Below are 23,198 nucleotides of genomic sequence, written 5' to 3'. Positions count from 1 at the left end.
AGACGAGGCTCAACACACGCCCAATTTCTATGAAAATAAAGAAAAATTATAATTACACATCGTCTAAACCAGTGGTTCCCAACACTGGTCCTAGAGGCACCTCAACACTGCACGTTTTGATTCAGGTCATCAGCTCATTAGTAGAGACTCAAAGACCTGAAACTGGTGTGTCAGAGAAAGGAGACATGCAAAATGTGCAGTGTTGGGGTGCCTCCAGGACCAGGGTTGGGAACCACTGGTCTAAACTGCCCTCGCACAGGCAAACAAATTAAAGGAAATTGTGGCTCCCGCTAAGAGAATGAATTAAAACTATTAAGAGAAGCTCTGATGTCACAGGGAAATAAGACGAGGCTCAACACACGCCCAATTTCTATGAAAATAAAGAAAAATTATAATTAAAAAAAATTAGAAATTTTAGGCAGGGAATTTTACACCTGTACATGTGTAGGAAATAAAAACAAAGACATAATGTGTTGATTTCTCTCGCTTTTTCATAGCCCTTTCCAATTCTCCTGTGCAACAGATTCTGAACAACTCTTCTCTGTTTAAAAAAAAAACTAACAAACAATGTAAGTGGCTCAGTCACACATTTAAACATGGCTGCCCACCTCAGATTGAGATCAGCTGTAAGAATGCACATTATAAATTCAGGTTAGCTGTACAAACTAGCACAACTTGGATTATAACGTGTGCCAAACAAAACAACAAAATGAAATGAAATCCACAGAGAATGTTGAGAAAGTGTCATTTCATAAGTGTCATGTAAGCATATGAAATATCTGTAAAAGGGCAATAAATAGTGTTCATATCTCTCAGTCCACCATATTCCAATCAAGACCTTTGGAAACTCAAAATAGTTTCTTTATACATTTAATTTGACCTAGAAAACAAACCAGGTTATTTTAATTAAGTCCTAATTATTTTACGTCGTCGTCTTTATCAATTCAAGGTTAAAACTCTCATATGATTAGTCACTGGTTTGTGTCTTTGGTGTTTTGACATTTAACACATCCATATTGAATTAAAAAGCTTCATTAACCCCATTATGGCTCAAGCGCTTCTCACAGGGTCAAATGAGAGCACTTTAAGCAAACGTTTCATGGCTTAATGGTCTCTGACTTGTGCGGCGCTGAGCTGAAGATCTCTTTTAAACAGTTCATGTAACACTGACTCCACAAAGCTGAACAATACAGCAATGTTTACCACCCGATTCCCTCATTTCACAATGCAATTTACAGGCTTTGATACAGCATCTCCTGTTTTCCGCCCCACTGTGTGAGTGTGTGTTGAAATTCTGAATGTTATTCATCCAAAGTATGTATCTTTAGTGGCATAGCAACGAAAAAAGCTGATGATGATAATATGGCGTGTTGAAGTCAGTCAGTACACAGGTAAGTCACAGAGCAACGTAGTGTTTAAATGAGGCACTGGAAAGCAGGATACAATTCAACTCTGGGCATCCAGAGTTTTGCAAGGTGACGTGACAAAAAAGGGAAACGAAAGGAACGAAAACGAAAGGAAAAGCTGTTAAAAAAAAGACGACAAGCAGTTACTTCACAGCTCAAGACCTCTTCAGTCAGGGTAAAAACTATCAATTCAAGGTTAAAACTCTCATATGATTAGTCACTGGTTTGTGTCTTTGGTGTTTTGACATTTAACACATCCATATTGAATTAAAAAGCTTCATTAACCCCATTATGGCTCAAGCGCTTCTCACAGGGTCAAATGAGAGCACTTTAAGCAAACGTTTCATGGCTTAATGGTCTCTGACTTGTGCGGCGCTGAGCTGAAGATCTCTTTTAAACAGTTCATGTAACACTGACTCCACAAAGCTGAACAATACAGCAATGTTTACCACCCGATTCCCTCATTTCACAATGCAATTTACAGGCTTTGATACAGCATCTCCTGTTTTCCGCCCCACTGTGTGAGTGTGTGTTGAAATTCTGAATGTTATTCATCCAAAGTATGTATCTTTAGTGGCATAGCAACAAAAAAAGCTGATGATGATAATATGGGGTGTTGAAGTCAGTCAGTACACAGGTAAGTCACAGAGCAACGTAGTGTTTAAATGAGGCACTGGAAAGCAGGATACAATTCAACTCTGGGCATCCAGAGTTTTGCAAGGTGATGTGACAAAAAAAGGGAAACGAAAGGAACGAAAACGAAAGGAAAAGCTGTTAAAAAAAAGACGACAAGCAGTTACTTCACAGCTCAAGACCTCTTCAGTCAGGGTAAAAACAAAAAAAAGAACACAAATCCATCTTTAAAGATAATCAGTCTTGATGGGTGGTTATTGGAAACGGGCGTTAGGAGTGGTTTTCAAAGTGGTGCAGCCTTTTTTCCAGTTTTAGCGCTGTAGTCCGTGTGCACCCCAGCCACCGCTCACATGATGCCGTTGGTGAGATACTGAAAGCCGTCGTACAGCTTGGTAGTGATGGAACGCATGGAGCCGTCCACCATCTGCTCCACCAACACCTGCAGCTGCTCCTCCGTCAGGTTCATGTGGAAACGCTCCTTCAGGTTACGGATGGTGCTGGAGCCGTGGAAGCAGGGAAGCTGAGAACCTGCAGAACATATAAACCACTTTATAAGAAAAATTGGAATGATATAACATGTCCTCAAATTAATATAGAAAGACAAAGATGCTCCACCCCTGAAGCTTCAGATGAACAATACCTTGCTGCATGATTTCTACGATCTGGACGACCTTCTCCATGTGCTTGCGAGCAGCGATGAGGCCTTGGAGCATAAGCATCTTATAATAATTGAACATGTCTCCATCAAGTCCTCCCATTACCTAAAAGAGATGCACAGATTTTAACTGAGAAGCTGATCAATCTTTTTAAATCCTTCTCCACATTCGATGATGACTTCATCCAATAAAAAACACAGCAGTGCTTACATCGACAAATTCACTGGTTAGTTTGAAGGCAGATGTCTCGAAGCCCAGGTTACGTGGAGAGCTGGAAAGGATGAAGCCAAAGTCGATGTGAATGATGTGGCCCTCAGAGTCTAGCAGGATATTTCCATTGTGCCTAAAAAACAAGACGACAAAAGGGTGGTTACAACTTATCCAAATGATCTATTTTCCGACATGATTCAAGCATTGTCTCTCTCACCTGTCCTTGACCTGCAGCAGATAGCAGATGAGACAGTAGCCAGCGCAGCTCTGAACAAAGTTGCGCTGAGCGGTAAGGAATTCCTCTGTATTGTAGTTCCCATGCTCTTGCCGGAAGTAGTCGAGCAATGAAAGCTGACTCTGTTTCTTCACCTGGTGAATGGACACAGCATTGACCACTGGCTCAATCATGCCACTGTCTGAGGAGATGACCAGTATCTTGTAGGGCTTGATCCACAAGGGAACCCGTTCTTGCTCCCAGATAATCTAGAAGACAACAAGGATGGTGAGAAGATCCAGTATTAGCAACAATGCCTAGGCAGACCACACTTCAATAAACACTTTGTAAACTACTGTTCAAAAGTTTGGGGTCAGTAAGATTTATATATAATAACTTTATTCAGCAAGGATGCACTGATCAAAAGTGAGTTACAGTAAAGACATTAATTTATGAAGATTTCTATTCCAAATAAATGCTGTTATTTTGAACTTTCTAATCAACTAAGAATCCTGAAAAGAAAATAGCAGTTTCCACAATTATATTAAGCAACACTGCAACAAAGTTTTCAACATTGATAGTAATAAGAAATGCTTCTTGACAACCAAATCAGCATATGACCATGATTTCTGAAGGATCACTTGACACTGAAGACTGGAGGAATGACTGCTGCAATAAATGTAGCTTCTTTGAGCATAAGAAACTTCTTTCAAAAACATTTTAAAAATCTTACAGACCCCAAACTTTTCAATGGTAATGTACATTATTATTTTTAAAACATAATATCCTGTAAGTTAATATAGATTTAAAATGACGATGTGATACAACTAAGGATGAACCAACATTAAAATAATGCTAAACTGCTAAATTTTTACAAAGCTGATAAATAAATTAAAAATCAATACACTAAAACCTAAAATGAATCACTATAAAGTCTACAAGTGATTTTGGCATCATAACATTATAATGAACAGTGTGAAAAATTGAATTATGTACAAAATAGGGGAAATGAGCAAGCACAATGAAATATACAATACTGGCCAATAGCCACTTTGGTACTCATATATTATGCATCCCTAGATTTAACCCCATTTTGAAAGACAAAATATCAAGAGTGCCACCTGCAGTTGTTTCAGCACTTGATAGGCGAGAAGCTCCTGTCTCAGGTCATCGCCACATTTCACAATAACAGACAGTAGACGCCAGTTGGGCAGGTGGCCATAGGGGGAGCCTTCCCTGATCCGTCTATTTAACGACACAGGAATGATTAAATCAGACTCAACAAACCAATGAACCAACCATCCTTGGTGGAGAATGTCATGCACATACCTCACTTTCTCCTGCCACGGTTCCTTTAAGGCTACAGCTGAGGGATCCTCTGGGTCCCTCTTAAATGTGGTAGGGGTGTGGGCAAGTTGCTCAGATAGGCGTCGTCTGAGATAACAAAAACATTCCAGTTAAATAAAATTAGTATTGTATTTCTCACTGTTTGGAAGTATTGATGCATTATCTCCAGGTGTACCTGATATCTCCAGCTGCAATAAAAATAGGTTCCTTGCTCTCCTGGCTGGTGATGCTATCTACTGAGAACTGGGAAATGTTGTCACAACTGTTGGTGTGGATCTCTGGAAGCTTAAGGACCAAAAAAATAAAGGTCAGTTCTCAAACAACAGCAAATTTGTAGATGTTGCCCTTATAGTCACTCTGTGCGAGTACCTCCACTTGCAGCTCTCCGATGTCATCTACAGACCACGCCTCATCATCGTTGTCGTAATTGGGAACCGTGGAGAAGCTGCTTGCACGCTGGTCAGGTGAAATGCCACAATCGGGAAGATTCTCTACGGATCGCGTGCTGCGGATCCGGGTTTCTGGGATTCTCACCGGCACACTTGACGTTTCAAAGTTCTCACATTCCAGAACTTCTACGTAGATTAAGTAAGGTGCCTGAAAAAGCACAGTTTAACAATCTTTAGACATGAAATTAGGAAAGGAGGAGTCTTTCAAAGCCTAGTAGAACAAAGAAACTGAATCATTTTTAAACTTCAAAAGTTAAAATTCTTATCTCAGCACAACCTTACCTTATCCTTCGAGTTGAGCACAACGGCCTGCGTGTGGGGTACACGCACCACATGATGGTCAAAAGCAGCTGTGGGCAGCCAGACCCGGGCAGGCAGCTTGTGGTTGAGTAGGGACAGCTCTGAGATGAGCCTCTGGGTCTTCTGTTCTTTAGTGGGCAGAGTGGCCAGTCTCTTCCCGATCCCCATGAGAGACTTAATGAACTCCCTCTGAGGAGTCAGACGCACAGGCTGAGAGCGAATGAAGATTGAGAGAGGAAATGAAAGATGATGGGAAAAGAGAAAAAAATTATTTTAACACACAAAATGAAACATATGCAAACAGATTTGGAAATTTGCAGAGGAATTATTCTAACAAAAAGGGTTACATGATATAAAAAAATATTAATTTCAAAAAGTACCACTGATTTAAAAATGGTATGATACCAATATTTCACAAATTTTGTTACCTGATAACAATGTGCTGATATTCAGCACAGTTCGGATATTCAGGCGGTGTGACGTGAAGCATAAAAGCAAAGTTAAAGGGATAGTTCACCCAAAAATGAAAATTGTCATTAATTTCTTAGCCTCATGTTCCCAACCCGTAAGACTTTCATTCATCTTCGTAACACAAATTAAGATCTTTTTTAATTAAATCTGAGAGCTTTCTGACTCTGTCTAGACAGCAATGCAACTACCATGTTCAAGGCCCAGGAAGGTTTTAAGGAGATTGTTAAAATAATCCATGTGACATCAGTGGTTCAACCATAATTTTATGACACAACAAGAATACTTTTTGTGCAAAAATAATGACTTTATTCAAAAATTTCTTCTCTTCCGTGTCAGTCTTTGACATGCGTTCATGAGAGTACCACGGCGCATGCACGGAAGAAAAGAAATTGTTGCACAAAAAGTATTCTCGTAGCTTCATAAAATTAAGGTTGAACCACTTGAATACCTTTGTTCATCTTAGGAACACAAATTAAGATATTTTGATGAATTCTGAGAGCAAAGAAAACAAAAATAACGACTTTATTCAACAATTCGTCTCCTCCACGTCACCCTATAGCGCCATTTTGGAGAGTATCACATACGTAAACCATATGCAATACGTTGTTTACGTTCAGATCAAAGCGTAAACAATATAGCTTCGTAAAATTACGGTTGAACCACTGATGTCACATGGATTATTTTAACGATGTCCTTACTACCTTTCTGGACCTTGATCGTGTAAGGATCCTTGCTGTCTATGGAGGGTCTGAGAGCTCTCGGAATTCTTCAAAAATATCTTAATTTGTGTTCCAAAGATGAACGAAGGCCTTACAGGTTTGGAACGGCATGAGGGTGAGTAATTATTGAAAGAGTTTTCCTTTTTGGGTGAACTATGCCTTTAAAGGCGATGTGTCATTTTTTCCAATGTTAAAACACTCCTATCCCAGCTAAATGGCAGTCTGATTTAGTATCGATACCGGAGTATCAGAGCTGGTATCGTACGAAAGCCTAAAATTTTGGAGTCGACCGTACATCCAAACTAAACCAGTCACTGAATTTTCTATGGATGAGTTATTGCACATGACGGTTTAATTATTCAGCACAGGAATATGTGGAGCAGTGCTCAAAACTGCTAAAAATCAGCATGCATGATCGGCACAGCATTCTAAACTCAAAGTGAAGCATGGCCGTAAAAACAAATCCGAAATGGTGAGAGAGAGTGTTTTAGCAACAGCTGACCACAGGGTCGAGCAAGTGAGTCATGAATGAATAGCATCACCTGAAAGAGGAAAAAGTATTAACACAAATACATGAGGTCATCCAAGGACAGGAAAATGTGGAGAAAGACTCATCAAACTCCTCCACATGTGCGACCTATGGTTCATAGATGTCAAATGATACATGGATATCTGTAATCCCTGTAGAAGGGGTTACAGAAACATGACATAAAATGACTTTATTTTTTCCAAAGAACTAAGAATACCACTTAATCCTTTGCAAATATGCAAAAGAACACCCAAAACACCAACGGAAAGAACTCATTCCACCAAATTAAAACACTTTCCAGAGAATTCTCCTTTGCTAAGGTTTACAAACTCTGTAAGAAACCAAAGGTCTTGATCACAGAACCCAAAACAAATCTAACTGTCCCATCTTTATTAACATTATTAAAGTCAAAAACTCTTACACTTAGACATTGATTGATTAAATAAGAGAATGAGAGGAAAATGTCACATCCAAATAATTATTACAGCTAAAACTGAAAAGAACAACCACACAAAGAACAAGTGTTTGCAAGCATGCCATCAGTTCACGGATGAAGAATCGTCTTCACATGAATATGCAACATGCAATAGACATTTTTCACAAATAAGGTACAAACTGGGGTCTCATTACTTTAAGAAGTAAAGGCCCAAATCCTACATCCACTGGAGAACTATAAGATATGCTACATAAGATAGTAGCTATAAGATAGAACTACAAGACTAAATGTAGCTTTTTTATTATTATTAAATTGTAGTGATGACTGCAATGAATGTAGTGATGACTATCATTCAACCCTGTTCCTGAACGTTATGGTTAAAAATTAAATCTTTTTCTCAAAAAAAAAATAAAAATAAAACTGGGGTTTTAAACTGTATTCAGACATCAAAAAGGGTTGTAAAAACAATTAGAATAAAAAAAAAAACCACTGGAGAACTATAAGATATGCTACATAAGATAGTAGCTATAAGATAGAACTACAAGACTAAATGTAGCTTTTTTATTATTATTAAATTGTAGTGATGACTGCAATGAATGTAGTGATGACTATCATTCAACCCTGTTCCTGAACGTTATGGTTAAAAATTAAATCTTTTTCTCAAAAAAAAATAAAAATAAAACTGGGGTTTTAAACTGTATTCAGACATCAAAAAGGGTTGTAAAAACAATTAGAATAAAAAAAAAATTATAATAAAAATCATTGCAAACAGTACAATAAATAGAAAATAAATAATAACAATTTAAATAACATCTTACATCTAGTTTTGTCTCCAGAAGTTGACAAACCTTATTGAAAAAAAGAACATTGAGATTAAGAATTTCACAACCTATTTGTACCTTTTCATGTAAAATGCCAATACTATGCCCAATTTGTGACATTTGATAACATGATTGCAAATCTTGAAGGCACACATTTGAAGGAATCTGTGGAGTCAACCCTGCCTGCAAACAGACACAGCCATCATCCCACTACGCACAGAGGAGCGTTATTAGATGTGAGAGACTTACTGTACCAGCCTCTAGCTCGAGACTGTCGGAGCTGGAGCTCAGTTCCTGGGAAAAGGAAGAGCAGGGAGGGGGGGAATTACAGTGCAAGAGCAAGGGAGGGGGTCAGAACAAGACAAAAACACATCTCAAGGTTACACTCGTCCCATCTGTTTGAGCAGCAGGGCCTGGCCGTGACTCCACAGGCCTGAAAAAATGACTGTGTCATGTTTATCTCTGGCTGCTGATGGTGACTGGGCCTAATCTCTGAGAGCCGCTCTGATCAAACCCATGTAAAGCACCGTGATGGTGGTGAGGACAAGATGAGGGATTACACGAGACACACGCATCTATACACACTCCTCCGGCAAGGCCGCGCCTCACGGCTGGATTACTTTTATCATCTACATATTAAAATAAAATGGCTATGATTTAGAAAACCAACCATAAACCCTTATCAGAAAATGACGTTTACGCATTAGCCATCGTGGTGGATTGCCAAACGCACACTCCCAAAGATCCTTGATCATACCGATTATGGTACTATACAAAAAAACCTGCTGATCAGCAAATCAGAAGATATTTAATGTTTAATGTACTGTTACGAGACTCAGAACTTTCAACCAATGAGTTTTCACATTGGGTGTGGTAATGCCACAGAAATAACTCTCACTAGTCACGGCTGGTTAGGACTAGAACATGAACATGAGTTTTAATTGCTTGTTGATATATTACGTCAAGTTTGGTTAAGACAGTGCTAAGCATGAAAACTTATTTCAACAACTAATATCCTACTGTTAATTATCCAAATAATAATAGTACTACTATATTATTATTATTATAACATACATATAGGCTATATTACTGCAAAGATGAGTGGTAGGCTGGAGTGTGTGGACATGAGACACAGATACACAGGTTATGCTAATGGCACTATTCATTATTGCATTAACCTCCAGACTGCATGAATTAATCATGCTTTTACTCACATGACACACACTGTGTGTTCTTGCTCACTAACACTTGGCAAGAACGAAGAGGCCACGAACATAAAATGGATTACTTCCTGCCAGATACTAAAGCAGTAAGCTGCAAAAGGCTGCATTACAGTGGTTTTGCCATGGTTAAGTAGTGTTGACAAGAACAATGCCAAATAGGATTCAAATATTCAAGAAATAATAGCATGTATTAATAATATATTTACTATAATATATATAAAAAAAACATCAAAATACAGTAAAGCAGTACAAATTCTAAATATTATTACAATTTTAAATATCTGAGCTCTATTTAAATATATATTATTTATTCCTGTGATGGCAAAGCAGAATTTTCAGCAGCCAGTCTTCAGTGTCACATGATGCTTCAGAAATCATTCAAATATGCCGATTGGGTGCTCAAGTGACATTTCTTGTTAAAAACAGATGTGCTGCCTAATATTTTTGTGGATCGAAAGGACAGCATGTATTTCAAATATAAATCTTTTGTAACAATGTACAATGGTTTTTCTCTCATTTTTGATCAATCTAATGTGTCCCTGCTGAGCAAAAAATTTAAATAAAAAAATCAGTCACTTTATTTTGTGGTCTACTTCTCGCTATTAACAAACCATTAACTGTGACTTTTGCCAACAAAGTCCTCAACAAACTCCTAAATTGCTGCTTATTAATAGTTAGTAAGGTAGTTAAGTTTAGGTATTGTGTAAAATTAAGGATGTATAATATGGTCATGCAGAATATGTGCTTTATAAGTACTAATAAACAGCCAATATGTCGATAATAGGCATGCTAATAACTAACAAGTTAATAATGGGAATAGGTCCCTATACTAAAGAGTTTTCAAAAAATCTTACTTAGCCAAAATGTTTGAACGGTAGTGTATATTACAAAGATTTCACCTATAAAATGGCTAAAAAAAAAATTTAATACTAAATAAAAAAATAAAATAAAAATAAAAAAAAAATAAAAATAAAACTGGGGTTTTAAACTGTATTCAGACATCAAAAAGGGTTGTAAAAACAATTAGAATAAAAAAAAAAATATAATAAAAATCATTGCAAACAGTACAATAAATAGAAAATAAATAATAACAATTTAAATAACATCTTACATCTAGTTTTGTCTCCAGAAGTTGACAAACCTTATTGAAAAAAAGAACATTGAGATTAAGAATTTCACAACCTATTTGTACCTTTTCATGTAAAATGCCAATACTATGCCCAATTTGTGACATTTGATAACATGATTGCAAATCTTGAAGGCACACATTTGAAGGAATCTGTGGAGTCAACCCTGCCTGCAAACAGACACAGCCATCATCCCACTACGCACAGAGGAGCGTTATTAGATGTGAGAGACTTACTGTACCAGCCTCTAGCTCGAGACTGTCGGAGCTGGAGCTCAGTTCCTGGGAAAAGGAAGAGCAGGGAGGGGGGGAATTACAGTGCAAGAGCAAGGGAGGGGGTCAGAACAAGACAAAAACACATCTCAAGGTTACACTCGTCCCATCTGTTTGAGCAGCAGGGCCTGGCCGTGACTCCACAGGCCTGAAAAAATGACTGTGTCATGTTTATCTCTGGCTGCTGATGGTGACTGGGCCTAATCTCTGAGAGCCGCTCTGATCAAACCCATGTAAAGCACCGTGATGGTGGTGAGGACAAGATGAGGGATTACACGAGACACACGCATCTATACACACTCCTCCGGCAAGGCCGCGCCTCACGGCTGGATTACTTTTATCATCTACATATTAAAATAAAATGGCTATGATTTAGAAAACCAACCATAAACCCTTATCAGAAAATGACGTTTACGCATTAGCCATCGTGGTGGATTGCCAAACGCACACTCCCAAAGATCCTTGATCATACCGATTATGGTACTATACAAAAAAACCTGCTGATCAGCAAATCAGAAGATATTTAATGTTTAATGTACTGTTACGAGACTCAGAACTTTCAACCAATGAGTTTTCACATTGGGTGTGGTAATGCCACAGAAATAACTCTCACTAGTCACGGCTGGTTAGGACTAGAACATGAACATGAGTTTTAATTGCTTGTTGATATATTACGTCAAGTTTGGTTAAGACAGTGCTAAGCATGAAAACTTATTTCAACAACTAATATCCTACTGTTAATTATCCAAATAATAATAGTACTACTATATTATTATTATTATAACATACATATAGGCTATATTACTGCAAAGATGAGTGGTAGGCTGGAGTGTGTGGACATGAGACACAGATACACAGGTTATGCTAATGGCACTATTCATTATTGCATTAACCTCCAGACTGCATGAATTAATCATGCTTTTACTCACATGACACACACTGTGTGTTCTTGCTCACTAACACTTGGCAAGAACGAAGAGGCCACGAACATAAAATGGATTACTTCCTGCCAGATACTAAAGCAGTAAGCTGCAAAAGGCTGCATTACAGTGGTTTTGCCATGGTTAAGTAGTGTTGACAAGAACAATGCCAAATAGGATTCAAATATTCAAGAAATAATAGCATGTATTAATAATATATTTACTATAATATATATAAAAAAAACATCAAAATACAGTAAAGCAGTACAAATTCTAAATATTATTACAATTTTAAATATCTGAGCTCTATTTAAATATATATTATTTATTCCTGTGATGGCAAAGCAGAATTTTCAGCAGCCAGTCTTCAGTGTCACATGATGCTTCAGAAATCATTCAAATATGCCGATTGGGTGCTCAAGTGACATTTCTTGTTAAAAACAGATGTGCTGCCTAATATTTTTGTGGATCGAAAGGACAGCATGTATTTCAAATATAAATCTTTTGTAACAATGTACAATGGTTTTTCTCTCATTTTTGATCAATCTAATGTGTCCCTGCTGAGCAAAAAATTTAAATAAAAAAATCAGTCACTTTATTTTGTGGTCTACTTCTCGCTATTAACAAACCATTAACTGTGACTTTTGCCAACAAAGTCCTCAACAAACTCCTAAATTGCTGCTTATTAATAGTTAGTAAGGTAGTTAAGTTTAGGTATTGTGTAAAATTAAGGATGTATAATATGGTCATGCAGAATATGTGCTTTATAAGTACTAATAAACAGCCAATATGTCGATAATAGGCATGCTAATAACTAACAAGTTAATAATGGGAATAGGTCCCTATACTAAAGAGTTTTCAAAAAATCTTACTTAGCCAAAATGTTTGAACGGTAGTGTATATTACAAAGATTTCACCTATAAAATGGCTAAAAAAAAAATTTAATACTAAATAAAAAAATAAAATAAAAATACAATTGTTTCTGCAAGGGCCAAAACTATGAACTATGGAAACATCCCGATTGTTGAGCCCTGGTCTATGATTGCACTAGTTGGTTATACAAACAAACAAATCCACACAACCCAGCTGGCTGCATGAAATAAAGTGAGCAATGGAGCCTGACTAGCCCCTAAATCACAAAACGGCCTCTTAACATCCTGCAACTGAGAAAAGTAAGACTCTACCCTTAACTTCTGCAATCTGGAAAAAGATACCACAGCATCCAAGCCAGATCTGCCAGGCTTCTTCCCCCACAGCGTATGATCATTGGCCACCTAAACTGCTTACCACCCACCTGAAACTCAATGGATCGGCACTCATAATTACAACCCTGCATTGGCCAATAATAAACATACTTTGCATTCAACTTGCATGGACCAAACTCTGTTCTCCAGGGCCGTGTAACAGCTGTCGTGTCTCCGTTTTCAGGGAGTGTCAAACAGCGGTCTTGCTCCAATTTTCAAGGAGTATCAACAGCTGTCATGTTTACTTGTACCTCATCCAGCAAACAGTCACTTTACAATTCAGTCTTGTTTAGAAGATGTGGTCATGCGTCCTGTGGAGGCAACTCTTGGCACCACTCAGAAAATGTAAAACAAAATAAAAAATAATGCCGATACCACTAAAAATAATTGACTTATCCCTTGTTTTCTTTTTTTTTCTTTTTAAAGCAAGAATCAAGGTTACCATAACTTATAATGGGTCAGTTTTTGATGAATAAAATACAGAAATATGATATTTTTATAAAATCACTTACATTAATTATCTCAACTAATGCTGTAAAATATACATGAGAGTCAGTTGGTACTACATTTCTATAACATTGAAGGTTAAAATTGACTGATTTGTTAAAATTACACTTAAGTTTTTAAAATCATAAAGTTCCAATCACATAATAATATATCTACTTCAATTAGTTTTTTTGAAATATAAACAATGGTGGCTGTCATAAAAACTTGATGGATTTATTCAAACAAATTAAACATTGAAGAACAGTAAAATGTATAATGAATATGTTATATGGTGCATATATTTAGCAAAATGCCCCTCTCTAGTTTATTTTTCTATCTGACTAATGAGTTTATGGTCACCAAATACGTTTTTCTGAGGTTATATTGACGTCTTTGCGCAGCTGAAACACTGATTGAGCGATTACATGAGAGAATACGGATTGTAAAGTTGTACTCTTTCTTTTAACTTACCTTCAGATGTTTAGTCATGTTTATTTTGTGCTGAAACTGGTATTAATGTGGAGGAGATTATCAGTTCACGTGCGCCTCGCGCTGCTGCGTCTGTTGAACCGAGGCGCTACAGGGATCTGTCACTCCACATTAAACAGCGCCAAAACGGCATTTATTGTTTGAATATTGCAATACAATGGACAGAAATTGAAATCTGAGACTTTGTTTCATATTAAAAGTACCAAAGCACAATGCTTATTGTGATATATCGGATGGGAGGTGGCCTTCAACGTTCCGTCCATTAACTGAAAACAGGCTAGACTAATTGATTCTTGGCATTTAAGAATCGATATCGTTCGGTAAAAATGAGAGTCGATTAATATCGAGATAGATATTTTTTACCCAGCCCTATTAATTATTATGTTAAAACGGTTTTACTGAGCTGTAAAGTTGTCATCATTTTTATGGTCATTTTAGGGGTTTAGACATTACATTATATATATAGATAAAAATTGACACAAAAAAGTTAGTGTTATTTAGTATTTTATTCGCACTAAAATCATGTCAAAACACACATTATTTACATCTTGCAGCTATATTATTGAAACAATTAGTATTTTTATATGATCGAAAATTTCCCCCATCCATTTCCATTGTAAATGCTTCACTGTAACCCAGATTTATGCTCTGGTTGAACTGGCATGATGGGGGAGAAAGAGTCATCAGTCCTCATAACCAAACAGGGGTCCAAATTCCACATGATAACACATAGTGGACTTTCTCTCATGGCAAACCTCTATCCTGACAGGCTTTCAAAAAAAGAGGGAGATGATAAGCCTTGTTTTATCTTTCTAAAATAAATCTTCACTGTTTGGACAAAGAAAATCCAGCAGACTGAAATATTTACATGATTAGGTTAAAAAACTTCAGCTTAAATGCGCAAATAAATCACAGTGGATTGGTTAACTTATCAGTGCAGTTTGTGTGGGATATAAGATAAGGCTCTGCACCCGTTCCACCAACAGAAAAATAAGCATGACACAATGCTCAAATGACCAAGAAATGCTGTATTTTTTTCTTTTTAAAAGGCACATTCGTGTCCAATATAACATTGCTGGATTTTCATTTACATCATACAGCTGTTCCTCAAAGAAAAGCCATCTAGCCTTTGAGCAAATCTATACTGACTAATGTTTGTTCAGGCTTAAAGGGGTCATATGATGCTTTTTTAAAGATCATTATTTTGTGTATTTGGTGTAACAGAATATGTTGACATGCTTTAATGTTCAAAAAACACATTATTTTTCAAATACTGTACATTATTGTAGGTCCTCTATGCCCCGCCTCTCTCAAATGCTTCGTTTTCTACAAAGTCCCTCCTTCCGACAAGCGCAGTCTGCTCTGATTGGCCAGCTGACCCAGTGCATTGTGATTGGCCGAACACCGCAAGCACTCGTCGGAAATGTAACGCCCCTTACCATAATCGCGAGCTTCATCTTTCAAAATAAATGTAAAGACAGAGCCCGAAAGGGGAACAGAGTCTCGTGACATGAATATGTGTTTGCAGTACACAAGCCACGGTTAAGACAGCTGACTCCACTGTGATGTGTCTCGCTTGCTCTCTCTCTCTCGCTCGCACACACACGCGATGCGCAAAACTCCGCATTTGAACAGTCAATAGCAAATACTTAAACTAATAACAAAACAGTAGCTGATTCAGAAGTGCCAGATTGTCATAGCAAAGTCAGAATTACCTCCTCTCCTAGGTTCACGAAACGGTCGTCCATAAAATGCATTGCTGTTCTGTTGTAAGTAATCTTAAAGATTCCTAAATACATCTACTTCCGGAAGGCCAAATAAAGTGCTTTTGCTTTCACCTAGAAACACACAGCGTCTCCCTGACATGCTGCTTCAACACTAACTGCGGTTACTCACACCACGCCTTCTTTCTTTGCATGCACATTTGGGCGGCATTATGCAAATATTTCCACATAGTGAGGTAGATATGTGGGGGCTTGTTAGAACGAGCCGTTTTAGGGGGGCGTGGCAGTCTTAACTTTGATAAAGAATATCTCTTTGGTTTTGAGACTTTAGTCTTTGCAACTTCAGGGATCTTATCTATGCACAATCAGCTTGTAACACTCCAAAGAGAAAGGAAAACTTGAAATCGCATTATATGACCCCTTTAACGCAATTCACATTAGACACCTACACTGCACTTCACAAGGTGGAGATGAAACCACAAAGTGGCATTCCTACGTTAACACCTTCGGCTCTCAAAAGAAGTTCACTGAAGTATGTAACCGGTGTGGAGGAGTTGTGGAGCAACGCATTTCATAATAGCTGATCTTTACTCCATATACCAGTGGAGTGGCTCACTGCCATGCGAACGGCGACATCGCTGTTGCCATAGCAGCACATGCTGCACCAAGATCATGTTCGGAGGAAGAAGGAAGGGAAGAAACTATGCAGGAAGATAAAAGAGGAAGCCGAGTGATCATGTACACATGCTTGAACGTCAGAACAGAGGGTGTGTGCTGTGTGACGAGGCTAAAATTAAGAAATTAGGAAGGGAGCTCTAAAGTTACTTATCAGAATAGAACTTGATCCATGGTAGGTTATTACATAACATTCTGCCCTACAGTTTCACGGATACACTACTCAGGACACACAAAAGGTAATGGCCATGTCAATATGGTCTATACCAGGGGTGTCCAAACTCGGTCCTGGAGGGTCGGTGTCACCCACAAATGAATGAATATCCTTATCGACATATTTACGTAAAACTGTCATGACTTTTTATTACAAACCATAAAGTCTTATCAGAAAATAAATACAGAGTGTATTATGGTATATTGCTAAATTAGAACTACACTCCACTCCACTTGACCACACCGATTAGCCTGCTATTAAGGGGAACAAAGATAAATGAACAATCTGAAGTTCAAACTGATCACCGATCTTCATGTTTGAAAACCTAATTTATTAATTGTTACATTAGAGTAAAAACCATATACTATACTAATACTAGTGACCAATACACTACTGTTTGGGGTCAGTGTAATTATTCTTTTTTAATTATTCAGGAAGCGTGCATTAAATTGATCAAAATGACAAGTAAAGACATTTATATTGTCTTCTTTTATATATAAATATGGTACTTTTATTTTTCTATTCCTGAAAAAATATACTGAAAAAATGCATCACATTTCCACAGAAATATTAAGTAGCGCTTTTAATATCAATAGAAAATTATAATAATAGATAATAATAATAGAAAATGTTTCTTGAGCAGCAACTCAGCCAATTAAAATGATTTTTGAAGGGTCATGTGAAGACTGGCTACACTAGAATAATGTCTACTGAAAATTAAATTTGGCCATCAGAGGAATAAATTACACTGCAAAATAATATTACAAAAAAACAGTTATAGTAAATTGTAATACTTTTGTTCAAACAAATGCAGCCTTGGTGAGTATAAGACACTTTTTTCAAAAACATTTGACAAAAATCTTAACATTCAAAACAAAGCTAACTTCTGAATGGTGTATGTATATAGTGTGTATAGCAGATATTTGCTCATTTGGTCAATTAATGAAAATCCTGTCATTAATTACTCACTTTCATGTCATTCCAAACCAATAATACCTTTGTTCATCTTCAGAACACAAATAAAGATATTTTTGATGAAATTCGAGAGCTTTCTGACCCTTTTGGTCTTACGGGTTTGGAGCGACATGAAGGTGAGTAATTAATGACAGAATGTTTGGGTGAACTATCGCTTTAATGTCAGCCTGACGGTTACCTGGAATCCCCTGTGATAAAGAAATAATCTGATTCATGTGGTACAAACAGGATCTGATCTGTCTGTCACACTGACCTCGGATCTAATCCTGGAACTGAATCGCAACGTGCCACTTATTAGCAGCATGAGAGGTGATTTGTTAATGGCATGACATTTAGCCCCGAGGACTATCATCATGACTGTGCAAATGAACACAAAGAGAGAGGGGCTGTCTTAACAGAAGAGCTGCAGAGCGGTCATCATTCTTCTGGGAATCAGTGAGCAGTGGTAGTTAATTATTTTCTGAGAGCAAAAAAAAATATCTATTCATCCCCCAGCTGGTTTCAGCCTTCACTGTGATTAGAGCTGAAAATGTACATTTATAGGTGCCACGTGGCAGACCAACTCAAACACACTAAAAACCTAGTTTCAAAACCTAGTGAAATACCCATCTAGACAGCATTTTAAAGTCTTGATGAAATGGAAACAGCGACAGATCTTTTTTTCCATATTGTGACTTACATAGGAATGAAATGGATTGTGGAAAAAGAAAAAAAATATATATAGGGTTGGAACTTGGTTCTATTCGTCAGTTGTTGATTGGATGAAGGCAGATCTTTATGTGAGCTTGCAGTCGATTGTAAAAAAAAATTGGCAGGGTTAGGTGGACTAAATTATTGGAGAAGTCCTGCAAACATCACCATAAAGAAATCTGTTGTTTCAATGGAAAAGTGAGTTATGTCCTTCTAATTAAAAATTATGAGGTCAAAGCAACTTTCAAAACATATGCATGGATGAATCACTCAACAAAGAGATCAATAACCTGCATTTAGAAAATAGAAACACATGCATTTAATTTCCTGTCAACATTTCTAATGATGCTTATTAGATGTCAATATTAATTGCATGCTAACATAAAAGTATATCAGAATAATTTTTAAGTCGACTCTTCTATGCGTTTTTACGTAGCACTATATTTTGTAGTTGTTACCTATGAAAATCAGTCACTTTTTAGGTTCCATTTCAGTTAGGATGCTGCCTAGGAAGGAAGTTCACATTGCTCATCCATCTGCCATTAAAGTAACTACATGAATATTTCTTTTACAGAGCTTGTCTGAGTGTCAGCACCTCATCAAGTGGAACATCGACACGCCTTTTCCAGGGCAGCCATAGAAACCACACAAATCTGAGTTGTTTGCCTTCTGCATTTGCATGAAACAGCTGAGAAACAACATCTGTGGGAGGTGGAAGCGACGGCCAGAGACGGATCATCAAGCAGCTCACATATAACTAACTAGGTAAGCAAGCATGTGACGTAACGGGTGTCTCACCTCATCCTGGCTGGTCTCTACTTTGGGGTTGCTGGCGGTTCTCTTTAGGTTGCTGCTGAGGCTGATGCTGATGGTGGCGTCAGATTTGGAGCGTTGGTGGGTGCGTTTGGAGGGCGAGAGGCTGTGTTCACTCATGCCCTGACCGTGATGGAGGGGTGGGGGGCAGGAAGGGGGAGGGTGCGGCACCTCCCTGCGGATGCGCTGGCTGGAGGGCTTGAGCTCGTCTGAAAGGATGAGTTTACGCAGTTTGGTGCCACGGGAGTGGCGCTGCGTGGAGATGTGCATGTCAGAAGAGTAGGCCCCCAGCAGCCAGGCGCACTGCAGGGAGAAATTGATGCTTTGCCGGCAGCGGTGCACCACGTAGGGCTTGATGGCATCGCCCACATCCTCGTCCATGTGGATGTACATATTGAGCAACTGGGGCAAGTAGAAGTCCACTTCTTCGTTCCGGAAGCTAAAGAGTCGATTGCCGATGTAGGCTTGCACGCCGGGCTCCTTAGAATTGTAAAGATAGGAGATGGCCATGGAGATGTCAAACAGCTTGGACTCAAAGAGCCGCAGGAGCCAGGACTGCTTGGACGAGTTGTTCTTTTGACGGCGCCGCACGTTCTTCACAGGCTCCGCTTCCTCCTCGCTGATCTTGGGAGGTTTTCCTCCATCTGTGGACAGGGGGTGTGCTGTACCGTTCACTAAAACTGGCTCTGAGCTGGCTGAAGATACTTCACCATCAGCCTTCAGGAACTTCACCTTTTGAAGAACTTCCTGGCAGGCTTTCTTAGCCACCTCGGTATCGATGACTAGGCTGAGTTCACCCACTCCCTCGGATATGACATCTAGAGGGGGGCTGGAGGTGGGCAGGCCTTCACTGGTGCTCGGGCTGGAGCTGGTAAGGGGATGAGGGCTAGAGGAAGGAGATGAGGGCAGGGACAGCGAGGAGGTGGTGGAGGTGGAGGAAGCGGATGGGCTCTTCTGTAGCTCCTCGAGCCGAGCGGGGCAGAGCTCCAGCTCTGTGTCCCCCATGGCCACACACTCTCAGGCCACTGCTAAACACAGAGAGACAACAAAACACACTATCAGCAAGCAAGCTTTAGTAATGACAACAGAATGGCAATTACAATGCATTTAAAATGCTGTAATGTGAAACTGATGAGTGAAATAGACTGTTAAGCAGGACAAATGTGGGTTGGGACTTTTCAGTGGCAGATAAATTACCTACACTACCATTTAAAAGTTTGGGGTCAATAATTTTTTTGAAAGAAATTAATACTGTTATTCAGCAAGGTCGCATTAAATGAATCAAAAGTGACAGTAAAGACATTTATAATGTTACAAAAGATTTCTACTTCAAAATAAATCCTTTTCTTTTAAACGTTCTGTTCATCAAAGAATCATATTAAGCAGCACATTTGCTTTTTCATCATTATGATAATAAGAAATGTATATTGACTGGCAATCAGCATATTAGAAGGATTTTATTTTCTGAAGGATCATGTGACACTGAAGACCAGAGTAATGTCTTCTGAAAATTCTGCTTTGCCATCACAGAAATAAATGGCACTTTAAAATGTATTACACTTTGAAATCATTGTAATAATATTTCACAATATGAATGTTTTCCTGTATTTTTGTTTAAAAAAAGCATGCTTGGTGAGCATAAGATACTTCTTTAAAAACATTAAAATAATCTAAGCAATCCCCAACTTTTGAATGGTGTTGTACATGCTGGTGAAAGCAAACAAACATTTAAGACAGTAAATAGGGTCCGTTCGATTTCATTTTGCCTTTAAAATATCAACTTACATACAGGCCTAAACATCTGAGAAATCAGAGAACAAAAACTGAACTGTTACTAAAACTGAAGTTTTGCCCAACATGTGACCGCACACATTGTAAACAGCCATTCAAATATAAAATTCACAATAACCCAGAGGAACAGGCTTTACAAAGCGCCACTTCCCCAGGGTCACGACGTCCCACTGATCCACAGCTACGCAGGACAGTGCCATAATCCGCCTCCAGCAGATTACCTCACCATCACCAGCAGGCCAATATCAGATAAAGCAAGGCATCAGTCTCAGATTCCACAAAGCTGCTGCATTATAAAAACCCATTGTGCTTAAAACAGATCAGGCTGTCAGAAAGAGGCAGTTCACCATATAAAGCTTAGTCACCTCCAGAAGTACCTGTGGTTCTACTTTCATGTTGTTAACAGTTAAAAACAGTTAACAGTCCTCAAGTTGACAATGGAAAGTCAGACAAGTTACAATGATTAGTTTAGCTAAATGAAAGACATATCAGCTTGAGCAAAATTGTTTGTTCTTAGACCACTGAAATTTAAGAACAGGAACAGAAACTGTACCAGATGAAATCAAAACTGATTCTGAAAGCGATGAGATTAAAGCACATGTCAAATGGTGGAGACTGAGTCAGCCTTGAGGAAGATGCCAGCTCGCCTCTCCTCTCACATATCACATGCTGATTCCATCTCTGGTGGATGGATTACTCTAAACAGACAGTTTGTATGTTGTTCTAGCTTGCCAGCTCTTTCTCCACGTTAAATTCTGTGAAACTGAAAAACACTGCTCTACAACAAGCCTCAACTGATAACAGTAAGAGTTGCAACACTGATTCACCAAATCAAACCACAAGCCTACTTCTATTGTTCGGTATCAAAATGTTTCACTGAACTTCTCTGATTGCAATGGAAAGAGTAAATTCAATCAGCCTTTGCCCCGAAATGTGAGAGATCTAGAAGAACACAAAACATGTAGATCATGAACGATCAGTCTCAAGAGTCCCCTTCTGCCAACACCCACAACACTTTCCACAATCCAAAACCATTATTATCTAACTATTTGATGAAACCCTTGAGTAACTAGATTACACGACTGTCACAGTATAAATAAACCATGAAATCCAATAATCTTGATATCAAACACACTGAAATAAAACCAACAAACTTAAAGCCAAGTGTGTAAAGACAATCAGTAGCTATAATTTGGATTGATGTGATGCATCAACTGGTTCGATCAGGACATAATGATCTAGATTAACTAAAACAACAACGATGAACTAGTGAATCAACTTGCCATAAAAACACACTGTCAGTGTTATTTCTTTTTATGTTACGTACGTTAATTAAGTCTACAGACAACTGAGAGCACAAGCACGTCAAGCTAAATTTTTGCAGTTATAGCTGCCAAAACTCGTAATGACACCCATATTTATACTCTGATCTGCTTAATCAAAACATTACTTGTTTTGTCCTATTTCAGACGTTTAAAAAGTCAATCAGTCAGATGACTTTTGCACTCAAGTTAGCATCTGAGCATGCTTAGCTGAAGACCTTTAAGAAACGTCGACTACTTTTCTCTCTTGTAGGGCTCAAAGAGATTTTTTCCTTCAAAACAGTATAATAGTATGTGTGCTGAACAACAACATAATTTAATTAACACTAGTTATTATTAAATGTTCAACTGTTATGAAGGCCTGAAAGGATAAGCCTCGTAAAAACACAAACGGATGCTACACTTAGCCAAGCAGCTAACGCAACGTCTCTAACGTTACTTTAGAACGTTCTTCTACTTTTGAACCGACCCAAGGAAACATAAAAACATGTGACTTACCTCAAAATAAACCGGGTGAAGGCTTAAATGATCGGTTTATCTGTATTTTAACTGCCCCATTTGGGATCTACGGCTCTCCTGTTGCTGAATAACCGGTGTGGTTCGCTAAGAATTAAGTGAGTGGAGAGATGACACGCCGGGGCTGCCCACATCAACTGCCTGATTCCAGCATACAACACACACAGCCTGTGCCTCAAAACACAGAGAGCTGCCTACCAAGACAACATTCTTGGGCATTTAGGCAATGCCAACAAATGCTGTCTAAGCAGGACGCCCACCAGGCTTTGAGACACAGCTAAAGAGGGTGACATTTTACATACTTGCTGTCCTTTTATAGCATGTTTACACATTTTTGAAAGGGTTAAAGACATTAGCTGTTGTAAACTCAAATAAACTGAAGCTAGTCGTTTGCCTCTCAATTATATAAAAAAATATTAGTATAATAACAATTGCTAATATTTTTATATTCCACTTTTTACAACTATTATTATTTTTATAAAATGTATGCTTGTGTGTATAATCTGGTTGAGTCAATAGATGATAT

The 23,198-nt window shown here is 38.2% G+C and overlaps 1 protein-coding gene and 1 long non-coding RNA gene across 5 annotated transcripts; one reads left to right on the top strand and one right to left on the bottom strand.

Moving 5' to 3' along the window:
• Positions 1-494: 494 nt before the first annotated feature.
• On the bottom strand, positions 495-22,870 carry pi4kb (phosphatidylinositol 4-kinase, catalytic, beta). Of its 4 annotated transcripts, XR_001609588.1 has the most exons (12): positions 22,655-22,870; positions 19,029-20,071; positions 5,198-5,425; positions 4,836-5,063; positions 4,642-4,751; positions 4,449-4,553; positions 4,241-4,364; positions 3,123-3,388; positions 2,906-3,038; positions 2,680-2,800; positions 2,243-2,567; positions 495-1,588 (listed from the first exon to the last, which is right to left on the bottom strand). XR_001609588.1 is itself a non-coding variant. In XM_016276578.1 (11 exons), exons 2-11 carry the CDS (start codon positions 20,046-20,048, stop codon positions 2,386-2,388), a joined length of 2,517 nt encoding a protein of 838 aa, XP_016132064.1. In that variant the 5' UTR covers positions 20,049-20,068; positions 22,655-22,870; the 3' UTR covers positions 2,322-2,385. The 4 variants fall into 4 exon arrangements, 3 of the variants coding, with proteins under 3 accessions (XP_016132064.1, XP_016132065.1, XP_016132066.1); XM_016276578.1 differs by lacking the exon at positions 495-1,588 and having other exon boundaries at positions 2,322-2,567; positions 19,029-20,068; XM_016276579.1 differs by lacking the exons at positions 495-1,588; positions 22,655-22,870 and adding an exon at positions 20,372-20,382 and having other exon boundaries at positions 2,322-2,567.
• Positions 903-2,235, top strand: LOC107588478 (uncharacterized). The gene is made up of 2 exons (XR_001609589.1): positions 903-949; positions 1,602-2,235. It is a non-coding gene; the product is annotated as an uncharacterized lncRNA (long non-coding RNA).
• Positions 22,871-23,198: the final 328 nt, after the last annotated feature.

This window comes from Sinocyclocheilus grahami, unplaced genomic scaffold (genome assembly GCF_001515645.1).
Source record: "Sinocyclocheilus grahami isolate Dianchi unplaced genomic scaffold, SAMN03320097.WGS_v1.1 scaffold104.1, whole genome shotgun sequence".
Taxonomy (NCBI): Eukaryota; Metazoa; Chordata; class Actinopteri; order Cypriniformes; family Cyprinidae; genus Sinocyclocheilus; species Sinocyclocheilus grahami.
This window is presented reverse-complemented; position numbering and strand designations above follow the sequence as displayed.